This window comes from Idiotropiscis lumnitzeri, chromosome 10 (assembly GCF_059441095.1).
Source record: "Idiotropiscis lumnitzeri isolate Australia: NSW breed Sydney's pygmy pipehorse chromosome 10, RoL_Ilum_1.0, whole genome shotgun sequence".
Classification (NCBI taxonomy): Eukaryota; Metazoa; Chordata; class Actinopteri; order Syngnathiformes; family Syngnathidae; genus Idiotropiscis; species Idiotropiscis lumnitzeri.
The window spans coordinates 5,601,172-5,617,071 of record NC_142400.1 but is presented as its reverse complement, the minus strand read 5'-3'; the positions used below and the strand labels follow the sequence as shown (position 1 = coordinate 5,617,071).

Here is a 15,900-nt window from a genome sequence, read left to right as displayed (position 1 = left end):
TAAGAAAATAATGTTTGAATTCAAGGGGCGTGGCCTAGTGAGTAAATGGGCCAATAATTGTGTAGCGCTTTTCTACCTTCGGTACTCAAAGCGCTTCAGAGTATTGTCTCATCTACTGATGAGATACTTGCTCAAGGAAACTTCATCATGGTCGCAATGGCCGGGGATCGAACCAACAACCTCTTGATTGAGAAACGACCGCTCTTCCATGTTATTCATATCTACATTGAAAACTATTATCTCCAAAATCAATTTTTTTTTCCTACAATTATTGTAAAATATGCTTCTTTTTTTTGCAAGGGGTGGAGCTTTCTTCCAAATATGTAAAACAAAAAATTGCAGCATTTTGTTTTCTCGCTTTAAAAAAAATAATAATAATAATTTCTAATGGTGAAATCTCATGTCGGGGCACCGGAGCCGGTGTACCTAATTAAGTGTCTTGAGGAGATACTTCCTCATCGTTACCACTGAGAACCACTTTTTTTTTTTTTTTTTAATAATCCCCACTGTCACCATGGCAACCATCTCACCTGTGCTCCGGGCCCTCCTGACTGCTGTAATATATTTCCTTGGCAGCCAGCCTGGCTTATTGAAGTCATTTAACATGAAAGGAGCTGCATGCCATCAATTACGGCCCGTGTGATGCTTCCCCTCCATCCGTTCACCTCCGGTGGAGAAAAAAAAAAAGTGAGAAGTGGAAAATAATTAGTTCTCTTTTTTTCTTTCCCTCCCGGAAGGCTCGCAAGCACATGAGAAACTTTGAAACAACGCACTGCACGCCGCTGCCCGCCTCCGAGTTCCAACCCCCGTGGACGCTGTAAAGGGAAGAGCGCTGATGGAAATGGTGTCACCCTCGGCACGATGTTGTGACTTGTTGCTTTTTTTTTTTTTTTTTTGAAGTGTAGTGCTGCTGTGCTGGTCGCCCACAAACAACTAAATTATTACAGTTGTTTAAGAAATGTGCATTTTTTCCATCCTCAACTACCACTTGGAATTAAAATTCAATTATGTTCTCCATTTTGTTGTCCCAGTGGCTTAGTCCGACTCTAATAAATCCCCCACCTCACACCATCATTTATGGCACCACGGCTGGAGAAATAATATACAGAAACCCACTTAAGCAACACTGAGTGAGTGTTAGCTTCTCTTGAATCGTCCGTCTTGAAAATGGCCTCGCAAGCGTATCTGCAATTAAATCCGCACTTTTCCTTTTTAAAAAAAAAGCAACAATATACTTTAGATTTTCGAACGGTTGCCAATTACCCCTTCCGTGAGTGTTGATTCCGCACAGCGCTGCCCCCTCACGAGTGAGTATCCAATCAGACGCCGTGTTCATCACCTTTGACATAAGAACAGCGAGAAGGCCTTGCTGTCATCTACTCGTGATCTGATTGGCTATCGCAACTGTCTATCAACTGTAAACAGACAGAACAGACGCCCGCTCGATTGTATCTGAAGGCCTCGGACGAATAGTGCGTGCTACTGGTATTCTGAAATCTGCCTGGCAACACAAATGAGCTGAATTCTGATTGGATAAAAACTCACCTAAAACTACAATAGTTGGATATAAGATGACTTCAATGTGAAGAATATGATCTTGATTATTTTAGGCCTTGACCGCCCACCACTGTGTTGTCCTGTATGAGTTCCCAAATATGCTGAATAAAGTCTTTCAATAGTTGACTCAACTGTTTTGTGGGCTTGTGCTTTTGGAGAGTTTTAACAGTTTTATCAAAGACAACAGTGTTGCAATGTATCGCATAATACTAACGTATCCCATAATAGCACCTTTGAGCCAGAGAATAGGAAAAAGAAGGTACTGAAGATATTTTAAACTGGCAAACTTTTAGTCGCGGAAGGTTTTTAGTGTTTTAGTTTCATCTCTTTGGAGAGTTTTTATTTAAACAGTAAATTTCCAAACTTAAAAAAAAAGGAAATAAGGATTGGATTTGAAACAAAAACCATAACTAGTTTGAAACCCTAACCCTAATTTGAAACCCTAAACCTAGTTTGAAACCCTAGTTTGAAATAACCGTATTTTGAAACCCTACTTCGAAACCCTGACCTATTTTGAAACCCTAACCCCAATTTGAAACCCTACTTTGAAACCCTAACCCTAGTTTTAAACCCTACTACGAAGCCCTAACCTTATTTTGAAACCCTACTTCAAAATCCTAACCTTATTTTGAAACTCTAATTTGAAACCCTAACCCTAGTTTTAAACTCTACTTCGAAACCCTTACCTTATTTTGAAACCCTAACCCTAGCTCCAAACCCTAACGATAGTTTGAAACACTAATTTGAAACCCTAACCCTAAATTGAAACCTTAACCCTAGTTGGAAACCCTACTTTGAAACCCTAACCCTAGTTTGATATCATACGTTGAAACTTTAACCCTAATATGAAACCCTATTTCAAAACCCAAATCCTAATTTGAAAGCCTACTTTTAATCCCTAATTTGAAATCTAAACCGTTTAAAACCTAGTAGTTTGTAGGGATGGTAATCAATTAAGAAAAAATTCGACCTTTGCATAGTCGTCCAATTTTATTGACAACACTTGAAACAAAAAACTAAAAAGCCAACATGATGAGGATGATGATGAAGATGAAGATGATGATGATGCATTAGATCATCTTGCTAAAGTTGTCCATGGCTTCTTGGACTTTGTCCTGTTCCGTCTGACTCTGTCGCAGCTGGAACAAAATAAGAAGTAACAAGCGCTTGTTAGCGGCTGACACCTCAACTAGAGAAAAGAAAGGAACAAAAACAAAAAAAAAAAATTGACGTTTGCTGATGCGACGTCATTACCTTTTCGGCGTCCTGTTGCTGCACCTTGAGCGGCACCTTGTCCCTGTAGTCGCTGGTGGCCATCTTGTCGTGCAGCTTGCTCATCAGCTTTTCCAGATCGCCTTTCTTCGCCTGCAGCTTGGACAACTCTTTGTCCACGTCGATCAAACCCTGACGTCAACAACAACTAAAGCTTCATTTGGTGTTCCAAATACGCAAACAATATAAGTCTCGATTTGTTTGGTAGTTACATCACACTTTTCCTCACGCACACACACACAGACTCACTGACTCTGTTTCACGCACACAATCTCTCTGGCACTGACATCCATGTAGTACGGCGATATTACTCACCTTGATCATGAGGTTGACGGTGCATCGGTCCGAGGCGATGGCCACGGCGCAGCCCGCCGGTACGGCCTGCCCGGCACTGAGGGGGATCACGGCCTGACTGTACGACAGAGTCTGAATCTGGATGTTGGATGTCTGCACCAGGGACACCGTGGCGGAGTCTGCGCACTGAAGGTAACCTAACGCACACACAGAGCGCATTCAAGTGTCACCCACAAAAAAGGAAATTTGCCAATATAGAAAACTATATATAAAATTTAAAAAAATTAAATTAAATTTTAAAAAATTATATATATATATATATATATTTATATTATTTTATTTTTTAATTTTTTTTTTTTAATACGGTATCACTGCAGCCAGGTAACAAATGAAGCTGAGGTCACCGTCTATTTTCCACGCCAAGATGCACTTCCTGTTCTGTGATCATTTACATGTAATTGTATTTAGTACGCTTGACAGAGTGAGTCACTAAAAGCTTTTAAGTGCGTTTTGGCGAAGAGCTCCAACTTTCCTTTTACGGAATCAACACTCAGATGTGCTCATGTATTAAACACGATTCTGACATCCGTCACGACATGTGACCTCACTCAAATTTCCATATGGTGGTCAAACGGGACACATTAATATGCAGACGGTGTGCGTTCACGCGTGTGTGCGCACGTATCGACTCACAGTCGGCTCTGGTCTTGGTCAGGTTGTAGTCGGCCCTGAGCGAGCGGATGGTCTTGACCACGTTCATGACGAAGTCCATGTTGCGGTCCACCTCGTCGCTGTTCCAGCAGAACTGCAAACAGAAAATAGAAATGAGTCAAATGAACTTGCACCTCATCGCCAATTTCCATTTGTGTGTGTGTGTGTGTGTGTTTGTGCGTGCACATGTGTGTGTGGGGCTAATCTCCCGTCTGAAATTTCACCAATTTTCAGGCATATTTCTCAAATTGGTGGCAAATCCCAGCCTAACAGGGAAGCAATAATTGGTGTCAGGGAAGTAAGTTGAAGTGATATGTCTCAACGAGAGACTGTAAATTTATTTTTATTTATAAACACAATTTATTCCGTAACATTTGCATTTATAATGTTTGTGTTCAAAACAGCGTTTGTTTTTTTGTTTTATATTTTCGACACAAATATTTAATTTCATTTCAAAATGCAAAATGTGTTGGATATATAATTGCACAAGTAAAAAATTATTTAAAAGTTTTTTTGTCACAATGCATCTATTGGATTATCATCATGCTGCTCTTAGAAACACCGTTCATCAAGTTGTCTCAAGCCATTCGTTGCAGAAGATAAAGAAAATATGACTGAGTTGTTATATTGTCAGAATACATGTTTATGCATCGCTTGTGTTCAAATCATTATTGAAAGAGTTCAAAGCGCAGCAATAGAGATGGTATTTAGCGTTAGCATTAGCAGACTAAAAAAAAAAAAAAGCTCTGCAATGTGGTTCTTTTAAATACACAACTGGGAATGGCAATAAACAGCATGGTGGCCTCGCTCACCTCCTGGGCGTCAGGGTACGGCGTGACCGAGATGCTGGGGGGGTCGAGCTGAGGTCGTCGCCGCGGCAACCTCTGGTAGAGTTCCTCCGTGACGAAGGGCATGATGGGCGAAAGCAGGCGCAGGCCCACGTCCAAACACGTGTACAGGGTCTGTCTGCACACGCCGGCCTGTTTCTCGTCTCCCTCCATGCTGAAGACGGGCTTCACGCTCTCCTGCGCTAGCAAAAACGTGACGTCAGCGTGGCTGTTACGATGAGGGAAAAAGTTAACGTCCGCACCAGGTAGACGTCACAGAGCTCGTAGAGCCAGAAGTTGTAGATGGCGGTGGTGATGGCGGGGAAGTCGTACGCCTTGAACCCGGCGTCGCACAGACAGACGGCGGCGCTCAGCCGTGACAGAATCCAGCGGTCGGTGACGCTCTCCTCGCCGGACATCTGCCAAAGAAGACAGAAGAACACATCCACATTTCGGTTTGGTTCTGTATTATGGATACCAGGGCTCCCTCTGGTGGTACGCAAAGGAATCACTGAATCACTTTTTAACATTATACATTAGCATTACATTTTTATATAATTTTTTATTTTGGAACAATTTTACTTTAATATTAAATGACACTTCAATTTTTTCTTTTTTTGTTTTTTTTTATAAATCAGAGTTGCAAGTATAGTACATTATTCTAGATGATTCTTTTTGTGCTGATTCCGAATCGGACTGTTTTTTTTTCTTGAGCACACCCGGTTTTCATAATATACTAAAATAATTAGTAATGTTTATGAATTAAGTGTTAGGTTCGGCAACCATTGTATTTTTTTAAACATTGCTATACATTAAAAGGCATGGTAAAATCCATGTTGAACAAACTTAAAAAGAAAAAAAATTCAAATTGATAGTGCAGAAAATGCAGAAACATGAATTAAGATTTCGTTACTCGTGTGTAACAGGTCTCAGAAAATCGGAAAAAAATGTTCATCATGGTTTTCCAAAGTAAGAAATGTTTTATTTTGATTTTTAAAAAAAAAATGTAATTTTTTAAAATACATTTTAATAAAAAAATCTTAATTTGATAATCATTTAGTTGTCAATTAATCTTTGCAGAGGTCTACAGCATTTTAACAAAAATATTAGCCAGACTCACCTGGGCTTTCTCCGAAGGGACAAAATTGTCCCCCAGTGTCTTCATGGCAAACTTGACGGCGTTCCACAGCTTGTTGCAGAAGTGACGGTAGCCAAGGATGCGGTTCACGTCCAGGTTGATGTCCCGGCCTGAAAAACACGCACACACACACCATGGCAATTGCGACCTGTTAAAAAAATGGTGAATATCAGCGAGCTAGCTCTCATCCTGGACGCCAACGAAACATTGTGGAATTCTTTAAGTAAATCTGGTGTGGAAAAGGTTGCAGCGTTTGTAAGAAAAAAGTAAACAGTGTCCCAATTCAAATTACCACCGTAGCTGTTTTGTGACGAATCAAAGACAGGATTTGGTGTCCGTTTGCCTTATTTGCTCACCTTGGCTGGTGTATGCACAAAGGGCGAATCGGAGGGCGTCCGTGCCGCATTCCGGGATGCCGTCGGGGTAGTCGGACTTCTGGCCCTGCTTGGCTCGCTCCACCTCCACTGGGTCCAAGTTGCTGTACGTGAGCTGCGCATGCAGACCCTGGAGGCGGGTCGGGAGGAGTGAAGAGGTGCTTAGCAACACGACAAGCAGGCACGCAACAAGTGCAACAAGTGCTCTAGTGCCCCCTGGTGGCCAGCACTGTCAACATCAGACCTCAAGCCTTGTAAATTCATGAAGGATGGCTTCAATAAAAGCTCTTTGGTTGCTTAATAAAGCTTGCGGAAGAGGATGGTTCTCAAGTAAGCAATGGGAGGAACAAAAGAATGTGTGTGTGGATCAGGATTCACCTCCAGGGAGATCCCGGTAATGACATCAAGAGGGTCGATGACGTTGCCCAGAGATTTGCTCATCTTCCTGCCGTGGGCATCCCTCACGACGGCGTGCAGATAAACCTGCGTGCAATTACGTCACTCCGTGTTGTTGTTGCAGTCACAATTAGGCTAACACGTGTCAAACTCGACACGGTGACCCGCCTCACCTCTTTAAAGGGCAGCTTGCCGGTCAGTTTGAGGCCCATCATCACCATGCGAGCCACCCAGAAGAACAAGATGTCGTGACCCGTCTCCAGCAAGGTGCCAGGGTAGAAAACATTCAGGTCCTGAGTCTTTAAAAAGAGGAAATGTCGAGGTGTTGTTCAATGGGATTTGTGATGGCCGATTTCGAAAAACAATATGGCAAATTTTGAGGGGAATGGAGCTCATTTAAAAGTTGAGTTAGCTGTTATATATAATGGCAGAAGTTTTTCTTTTTTTTTTTATTTTATTTATTTTTTTAGAAAACAAGAAACAACTGAACCAAATAGTGATTATCTAACATTAATTTTAATTCACAGGTAGAATTGAATAGTCTATTTAGCTTGGGATGTAACCGATTTCAGCAGAGGGAGCCTGCATCCAGAGGAGATATTTAAAGGCAAAATAAAATAAATTATGACAAAAAAATAAATAAATAATCTGTCAGAGGGCATACGGTACAAACTGCTCACAAAAGATTCCAAGTTTCCTTTTTTTTTTAAGGGGATTGCAAAGCAGGCAACGTGATCCGGCTATATGATTGGACGACGTCACTAAACATGCCACCTCTTTGATATTAAATACAAGAAGCCAGCAATTTTTTGCCCCTCTGCTTCTCAGATGATCAGAGAGGGGAGGGGGGAGCAGTTACAGTACACACAAAGAAGGAAGAAGAGAGCGAGCGGCTGAGTTTTGCTGTCAATTATTATTAGTGTGCATTGTCTTGAAAAAAAAAAAAAAATTGTTTCTGTGCTCATCAGTTGCGGCGTCTGTCCAGAAAGGTGCCAAGTCTTTACACAAGGAAAAGTGAAAATGTGGACAGGCTTAAAATGGAATTTTAGCTTTGTGGCCCAAATGACTTTTTAAGCTTGTTCCCGCTGTGCCGAGTTGTTGTTTGTACCTCCTTAGGCCAGCCGAAAATGGAGAAGGGGAAAATGCCAGATGAGAACCAAGTATCCAGAACATCCTCATCTGAAAAACAACAACAACTCGTGAATTATTTAAGACAACTTCAGAAAGTCATTCATCCATTTTTGCCATTCGCAGGGCACATATAGAAGGAGGAAGACTTAACCAAGATTGAAACCCAGAACCTCTCACTGATTTATGAAATTTGAAATTGGGAAACATGACCATAAAAAATAAATAAATAAAAGTTAAACAATGGCTGACCTTGTCTGAGTGTAACTTTGTCAGCGGTCACATTGAAGCGCTTCGCCGCCTTCTCTCTGGCCTCTTCCACGGTTCTCCCGCTCACCCAGTAATGACCGTCAACATCCTAGAAGGAAACACAAAGGAATATATAATCACAATAAAGAACGCTGCAAATCGAGCATCTTTACCTCTCCGGGTTTCACGGACGGATCATTGACTGTGATGAAATAAGCGGGGATGCGGTGACCCCACCACAGCTGCCGAGAGATGCACCAATCCCTGGGAGGAGCGCAAGGCCACATATTATAGAAAAGTGACTTTTCAATCGGTAACAGCGTCGGTCGTCATGGGAACTGAAGTCAGACTTGTGATGACCATAAAATAGGCAGGCAGCGTTAAGTTCTTACCTTATGTTGTCCATCCAGTTGAACCAGGTCTTGAGGTGGTGGTCGGGGATGATTTTGAGGCGTCCGTCTCGGACGGCGTCCGCAGCCTGCTTGCCCATGTCCGCGCAGTTGACGTACCACTGCGGCTTCAACAGTGGCTCCACGATGTCTTTGGAGCGACTAGATAGATGAGACAAAAAAAAAAAAAAAAAAGAAAAAACACATGTAACAAACATAACCAAACATAAAAACCAACAACGGAAAACTCAAAATAAAAATACAGACACACAAAATAAAAATCACAAAAAAAAACACAAATCACAAAATACACACAAATAGAAACAATCGCAAAACACACGTACACGCACACACACACACACACACACACACACAAGGCAAAACACTAGCCAAAAACACACACTTGAACAAAAAAATACAAAGACAAAAACAAACACAGAAAGCACAAATGATAACACACTAAAAAAAAAAAAAGGTACAAACCGGTAAAACAAAAAACAAATTAAAAAAAAAAAACACGTAATGAACACACAAAAAACACAACAAAACCAACAACAACTATGAAGAAAAACACTCAAAACAAAAAATAACAGAAAACAAAAAAACTAAATAAACATAAAACACACAAAACAAAATACAAAAAAAAAAGCCACGTAGAAAAGACAAAAAAAAAACGAAATGAAAAAAAAAAAATACATGCGTGCATTTGAGCCAAAAAAGCACGCCGTCCCCCTCACCTGCAGACGGGCACCACCATAGGGTTGTCTTTGACCTCTTTGAAGTGTCCCCTCTCCTTCAGCGCCTCCAACACGGCTTTCCTGGCCTCAAAGCGCTTCATGCCCTACACCGCAAACACCCAACGAGCACAAAGCTGACGTCGGCCACAAAAAGCGCCCGAGCGAGCCCGCGGGCGACGTTGGAACGAGAGCGTACCAGGAAGGGAGGGGGAACGTTAATGAGCAGGCCGTTCTCGTCCAGGATGTTGACGAAGGGCAGGCCGTGCCGCACGCCCACCTCGTAGTCGTTATGGTCGTGGGCCGGCGTGATTTTCACGGCGCCTGAAGGGGGGGGGGGGAAAGTCGCACAGGGAGATGAGAACGCAGTCAAGCTGTACATTTGGAGCCGAGGCGCCACAAACTCATTAAAAAAAAAATCGGCTGATTTGTTCTTTTCCGTCCTTTCTAAAACACCGCAAAATTGTGATAAAGCGTAATACGGTGATTACACGTTTCAATGTTGTGGCAATAAATCAATCGTGGCGAGTCAAATTTCTTAAGTGGGGTACATCGTAATCAGAACATAATTGAACATTTACCGCTCTTTTTCAATCAAATTCAGCAAAAGCCAATTTTCCGATGTCTCTGAAAAATGATCCTAAACGATTATCCGGAGGTGTGGGAACGATTGCTCGTCCTGGATCTGCTTAAAAATTGGTTGGACTGGCAGTCGCAAATTTTAAAACAGTTCCAATATTTATCATCGTAAATCTTTGTGTGTGGTGTGTAGAGCTATAATGATAATCGAACAATAACTATAATCGAGAAGTAATCGATTACCAAATTAATCGATGATTATTCTGATAATTGTATCGAGACCTTTAATCAAAATATTGTCCAAAATTCTGCCATTTCAGCCTGTCAACAGTAAACACTCTTGAGTTGTGAAGTTCTCATAAAAGCAAACTGATTATCGTTGTGGTGAAGCAAAATTTGCATGAATCTGCTTTTGTTGGAAAACATTTTTGCCGATTATCTGACTAATCTAGGAACTGAATCTTAATTTATGTTTGCGCATTTTCAGCATGTAATAATGTTATGTTTTTTTAAATATAGGAATGCTAACTTTTAGAAATCTGTAACCATAAAACAACCCCCCCAAAAAAATACTAATAATTCCACGCGGAAGCTGCAAAACCCTGCCGTTACCTGTTCCAAAGCTCACGTCCACAAAGTCGTCAAAAACGACGGGCATCTTGCGCTCGCAAAAGGGGTGCGACACCATCTTGCCCTTCAGGTGTCGGTATCTGTCGTCGTCGGGGTGCACGGCCACAGCCGTGTCGCCCAGCATGGTCTCGATACGAGTGGTGGCCACGATCACCTCCTCGCCTGATGATGATGATGATGAAGATGGTCACCGCGTGAAACAACAGACGAACTCAGCTTGACGGCAATCGTTCTGCTCCACTACCAGATCCGTCGTCCACTTTGTAGGCGAACGACACCAGGACTCCGAACTCCACTTTGTCTTTGTAGCCTGGCACGGGCAGCGGCGTTTTGCCCGTCAGCTCCTTCTTATCCACCTGCAAAGCAAGCAGAACTTTCACGCAAACAAACGCGACCGAGACTTGGCACTGGAAATGTGAAGACGCCTTCATGTACAAACCTAGTCGGACTCTTCACTATATTCACGTTCAGAATTTAATTTAACGCTTTTCCATTCATTTATGTTTGTCTCACTGTGTCATAGTCATAGTGAAAGGGGAGATTTAAAAAAAAAAATAATAATAAATCACACTCACCTATGCCTTTTTTTTTCAACCCCAAACTGCTTGTAAATGTCAAAATGTATTTTCTTTTTTTTTTATTAAGACCCCAGTATTTGGAATCACTTACCGGTATTTTTTTTTTCAATTACATTTCTCAAAAAAAAGAGTGTTATTCATGAGATTTTACAATAGGTACTTATTCTGTATATATTTAGAATAAGTTGTTTTTTTCTCCTGAATATAATAAGTATGTTATGAAACCAACAGTTTTTTTTTTTACTGAAGCAATGTTCAATTAAAAATAATCCCAGCACAGTTGGCAACTGACCTCGATGTCCGAGATGGCGGAGTTGAGCGAGCAGGACCAGTTGACCAGCCTTTTGCTCCTGTAGATCACTCCCTCATCGTGCATGCGGATGAAAGCCTCCTGCACTGCGCACGAAAGTTTCTGGGGGAGAAAAAAAATAAAATAAAAATAAAACAGGAGGTTGTGATAATTTGTCAGCTTTTGGTGTAATGAGTCGAGGGACACTCACGGAGTCCATCGTGAAACATGCTCGGTCCCAGTCCAGGGAGGAGCCCAGTTTCTTCAGCTGGTGGTAGATGCGGTCTCCTTTTCTGGGGACGCAAACGATAGAAATAAGACAAGCGTTTCCGCACGTCAAACATCTCCATCCCGCGCCACTCACTCGTTCTTCCACTTCCACACTTCCTCGATGAACTTGTCCCTGCCCAGGTCATGGCGGCTCATGCCCTTATCCCTCATCAGCTTCTTCTCCACCACCACCTGGGTGGCGATACCGGCGTGGTCGCAGCCCGGGTTCCACAGAGTGGTCTCGCCGCGCATCCTGTGCCTGGACGCAGACGGCAAGCGGATCAATATCCGACGTTTCCCCAGCATGGGAGCGCCGTGTAAGTGTACGATACGGGTTGCTACCATCTGGTCAGGCAATCCTGGATGGCGTTGGTGAGGGCGTGACCCAGGTGGAGCGAACCGGTCACATTGGGTGGGGGGATGCACATCATGAAGACGCCTTTGGGGTTTGGATCGCTTATACTTTGCCTCTGTTTCAAGTGAGGACATAGCACAGGCAGTGATGTGTGTATACACAGTAATGCCTTGTTTTTCTAGGTTAATGGGGACCAGAACCACACGCGAAAAGTGACAAACTGTAGTAGAGGTTAACTCTGATTCCAGTTAATCCCTGTTTATTTGCAGAATATTCAAAATAAATCAATTCAAAAATATATTTGGAGAACTGGGCTCATGCAACGTGCTTACCCCGTATTCGGGCTTGAAAAATCCCTGCTTCTCCCACCAGGGGTACCAAGCGGCCTCCACATATTGAGGACTGTACGAGTCAGGGAGCGGACTGATGACATCTGACAGCAGAAGGAACATTTTGAAATATTCACTTGAGGCTAAAAATGCGGATCACATTCTTCATGTCAAGCGGCTCCTCTTTGGGGGCGGGGTCAAAGGAAGGAATGCACGCTACAGTGATGCCTTGACATGACAGTTTCATTCGTTCTGCGGCCGCGCTCAACGTGAATGGAAGTGACATTCATCTGTTGCAGCCCCACAAAAGAAATGTAATGAATTTTTAATAAGGAAAATATTCTGTCTCTATATTCCCAACATTTTTTTTTTTTTGCCGTCAATCGCACAAATGGGGTGTTAAGCAGATCAATCTCGGTACATTCAATGTGATGAAACCAAAAATAACCTTTTTTCTCCCCAGCGAGAGTCGGAATGTTGTACGAGATGACCCCCAACTCCTTCTTCTCAGGTTTGGCCTTTTTCTAAAAAAAAAATCCCCCCCCCAAAAAAAAAAAGAATAAATCACAATTTTGCTATTATTTATATTGTTAATATAAACATGCTGCCCTCGAAGAAAACTGAACACTGCAATATTTGTTGCATTAATTTTACAGTTTGTTTTTTGTTCCTCCCTGAAATGGATCACTAGAAATTATTTTCATTTGGTTTAATTCATGTCATTTAATACATGGTAATTATATTTATTGGGTGTAGTAAAAATACAAGTAAAAAAAATTGACATGTATAATCTCTCGATGAAATAGTTACCCAACTATTAATAGTATTTGAAAAGAAATATGAATTTAAGCCATTTTGCATCCCCTCCTTCATTTACAAATGATTGAAATTTAAAAAAAATAAAATAAAAATTTTTTTGCTCCACCCCAAAACATGATACCTCGGTGGCTGACTGCGTCTTCTTCTTAGCCTCCATCTCCTTCTTCTGTTGGAACTTCTCCATCTTTTCTCTCTTCTTCGCCTCCTTCTTCAGCTGGGCTTCTGTCTTGGGTGGTCCTAAAATAGTCCACACGTCCACATTTTGTCCCGAAACGACGACAAAGGCACAAAAGTGAACTTTGCAGACCATTCAGTGTAGCGTCACCAGCAGCATCGTTAGCAGCGGCAGGAGGATTCGCGTTTGTCTTCACCGGCGCCATCTTCTCGCACAGCGTGACGTTCCCCAGCACCTTGACGAAGTGTGGCTGGTTGATGCAGGTGGTGAACCATCGGGTCACGTTGGTCAATGCGTTCCTGTCGGACGGCTCCAGAGCCTTCAAGATACCAAATGTAGAGGAGCAGTGAGAATTTACTCCAACGTAGGGTGACGTGAAAATACTCACGTATTTGAAAGGGAGTAGAAGAGCCGAGGCCACGGCCATGTCGGCGAGGGTGACGTTCTCCCCCACCAGGTATGTTCTTGGCTCCAGCATCTTATCCAGAACCGTCAGGATGCGCAACAGCTCAGCACGGGAAGTCTGCTGGATCTGAAACGCAACGCTAAATGTCAAGACGTTACTTGAAAAAAAAAATTGCGATGACAGACCATCTGCAAATGAGTACTTGACGCCAACCCTCCAGCAAAAAAAAGGCGTCTAAGCACCACTTTTCTATTTTCTACAATGACTTGGCAACATGATTCTCTACCCCGTCACTCCGGGGAATCAAGACGTCACAAGATGGCGTCAATACTTTCCCAACAAATCGGTTTCTGGCCTTACGAAGCTCCTCCCCTTATTTTAACAAAGTTTCTTGTCCCAAAATGGCACCAAAGGCAGATTTAATTTTTTTTTTTTTTTGGGAGCAATGATTTCATCCCGACCACAAAAATCTGAAAGTTCATCAGAATTCATGACGAGGTGACCACGATTATGCAGAGGAACACGGCAATACAAGCCAATTTTAAACACTGATAAATACATTTTTTGCCATTATTCCATAACTTTTATCGATTTTTCTGAGAAAGTATTTATGCATTTACACAATTGAGGTTGCATTTTAGAGTTCAAACGTTTGACACCCTGCACTCGACAAAAGACTCCCTCACCTTCTTGTCCAGCGTCGCCCCCATGAGAGGAAAGACGACAGCGCAGGACGACGGGATGAGCTCATTGTCGGCGAAGCTGAGCCACTGCCACACCTCGCTCTGCTGCTTCACACTCGCGCCGGCCCTCTTCCCATGCACGGCTAGGTACCAGGCCACGGCGTTGGCCCCGCTCAACACGGCGCCGCCGTCCGCCGCCCCGAGCACCAAAGCGGGGCTGCGGCGGGCGCAGAGAGCTGCGGGGGGGTTGTCAGTGACGATCTTGACGCCGGAGGATGGACATGCCTCGGCGGCGAGGAGAGCAAGGAGGCTCCGGAAGTCGTCGGGGTGGGGGGACACATAAAGAGTGGCCATCCCTGATGGAGACACACAACCAAATAAATGGGATGAGAAATGGAGCCATGTCACATCTTGAAACCTAAAGTAAAAAAGAAAAAATGTGATGCATGCAATGTTTTTATGTCGCGAAACAGTGGTTTAAAAAAAAAAATGAACTAGCGTATGCATTTCAAAAGTGGAATTTCTCAATTCTCTAATAATATCTGATTCAAAATTTTGCAGCAGTATCAACATCGCCATCTTGCAAAACGAGTACTTTGAAATGTTATGTGTCAGTATGGCTTTGAGGTTGAAAATTTGTAGCGCTTCATTGCTCAAGTTTAAATCGAATCTAAGCAATAATCTTGGTAATTAGTGATTTACATAAACAAGCTTTTAACACTCAAATGTACATATATGGACAATTTAAGAGTATTCAATGGACCTATTGTGCATGTTTTGGGAGTACATGGTTCATGTCAAAAGATATTTGAACTCACAACTTCTACACTGTGAGACAGACATGCCAACCACTAAGCACCACTCACACGTTTGGATTGTTTCAAGAGTCATTGTGATGGTGTATGAAGTTTCATATATTTAAAAGGTTTGCATATTACGCACAGTGAGTAAAGAGTGGCCATTGCGTGTGCTTTATTTATTCAAATTGGATTCCAAAGAGACTAAGAGTGAGTTAGTGAGCCGCTTAAGTTTGATTGTCGCTACCTGTCAAAAGCTGACTCAAGTCATTGCTAAGTTAGCTCTCGCTTTAAAACAAAAGTCGAACACGAGTTTTCTCCACAATAACGTGCTTTATTTACAAGGTAATACGTTGGTTCAAAGTGTCTCCGTGGTTAGTCTACGTTGGTTGTTGCTCCTACCTTTGAAAGAATGAAACGCGTCAGCCGGTCAACACGCTGCTCGCAGCATGAACTCTCTCACGCCACACTGAGCAATCTGATGCAATGAGACCACACTTCCGGGTTTCGACATCACTTCCGTCCCAGTACGGAAGTCTCCCCCAAAAAATGTAAAATATTTTTTTCAACGCGACTAATTAATTGTAATGAATAAAATTGTCGTTGAAACCTATAATTTATTATTTATTATGCGTTTTTTAACTTTAACTTTATTGAAAATTTATAATACTGCACGAATGGGACAAGCCGGAAGGAAAATAATAATTCAATTCACTTTCATTCAGTTATCGTTTGATGTTTTATTGTGAAAACTCATTAACACGATCGTTGTCTACGCTACCAATTTATTTAAGGATATTTGAACAAATGTGTTATTTCATATGCGTGAACCAAACTGGTTGCCCTTTGATTAATCAGTACCTAAGAAATAGTACTCAGTTGAGAGAAGGGCGGTGATTGGGAATCCATCTGTCACAAGAT

General features: G+C 42.3%; 2 protein-coding genes across 3 annotated transcripts in view; one reads left to right on the top strand and one right to left on the bottom strand.

Annotated features, from left to right (window-relative positions):
- Positions 1 to 1,030, top strand: part of abhd16a (abhydrolase domain containing 16A, phospholipase) — a 7,002-nt gene extending 5,972 nt beyond the window's left edge. The window contains exon 20 of the mRNA XM_088306247.1: positions 738 to 1,030. Within this exon, the coding sequence (XP_088162373.1) occupies positions 738 to 821 (84 nt within the window). The 3' untranslated portion in view covers positions 822 to 1,030. The remainder of the gene's footprint in view (positions 1 to 737) is intronic.
- A 1,498-nt stretch (positions 1,031 to 2,528) lies between these two features.
- On the bottom strand, positions 2,529 to 15,505 carry vars1 (valyl-tRNA synthetase 1). 2 transcript variants are annotated; one of them, XM_088307525.1, is made up of 29 exons: positions 15,382 to 15,505; positions 14,186 to 14,538; positions 13,482 to 13,625; positions 13,226 to 13,412; positions 13,040 to 13,155; positions 12,548 to 12,623; positions 12,103 to 12,203; positions 11,758 to 11,885; positions 11,510 to 11,674; positions 11,357 to 11,438; positions 11,149 to 11,268; positions 10,523 to 10,634; positions 10,261 to 10,440; positions 9,269 to 9,393; positions 9,073 to 9,176; positions 8,339 to 8,497; positions 8,120 to 8,210; positions 7,950 to 8,055; positions 7,678 to 7,748; positions 6,743 to 6,868; positions 6,552 to 6,656; positions 6,156 to 6,303; positions 5,782 to 5,909; positions 4,925 to 5,080; positions 4,647 to 4,859; positions 3,817 to 3,928; positions 3,145 to 3,320; positions 2,812 to 2,961; positions 2,529 to 2,696 (listed from the first exon to the last, which is right to left on the bottom strand). In XM_088307525.1, the coding sequence occupies exons 2-29, from the start codon at positions 14,534 to 14,536 to the stop codon at positions 2,628 to 2,630; spliced, it is 3,801 nt and encodes a 1,266-aa protein (XP_088163651.1). In that variant the 5' UTR covers positions 14,537 to 14,538; positions 15,382 to 15,505; the 3' UTR covers positions 2,529 to 2,627. The 2 variants fall into 2 exon arrangements, with proteins under 2 accessions (XP_088163651.1, XP_088163652.1); XM_088307526.1 differs by having other exon boundaries at positions 13,244 to 13,412.
- Between the last annotated feature and the right edge of the window lie 395 nt (positions 15,506 to 15,900).

Coding starts and splice junctions, on each gene's coding strand:
- vars1 (XM_088307525.1), bottom strand. CDS start 14,536: ATGGCCACTCTTTATGTGTCCCCCCACCCCGACGACTTCCGGAGCCTC. Junction 11,439..11,509: donor GTGTGGAAGTGGAAGAACGA/GTGAGTGGCGCG, acceptor TTGCGTCCCCAG/AAAAGGAGACCGCATCTACC. Junction 8,211..8,338: donor AACTGGATGGACAACATAAG/GTAAGAACTTAA, acceptor CGCTCCTCCCAG/GGATTGGTGCATCTCTCGGC.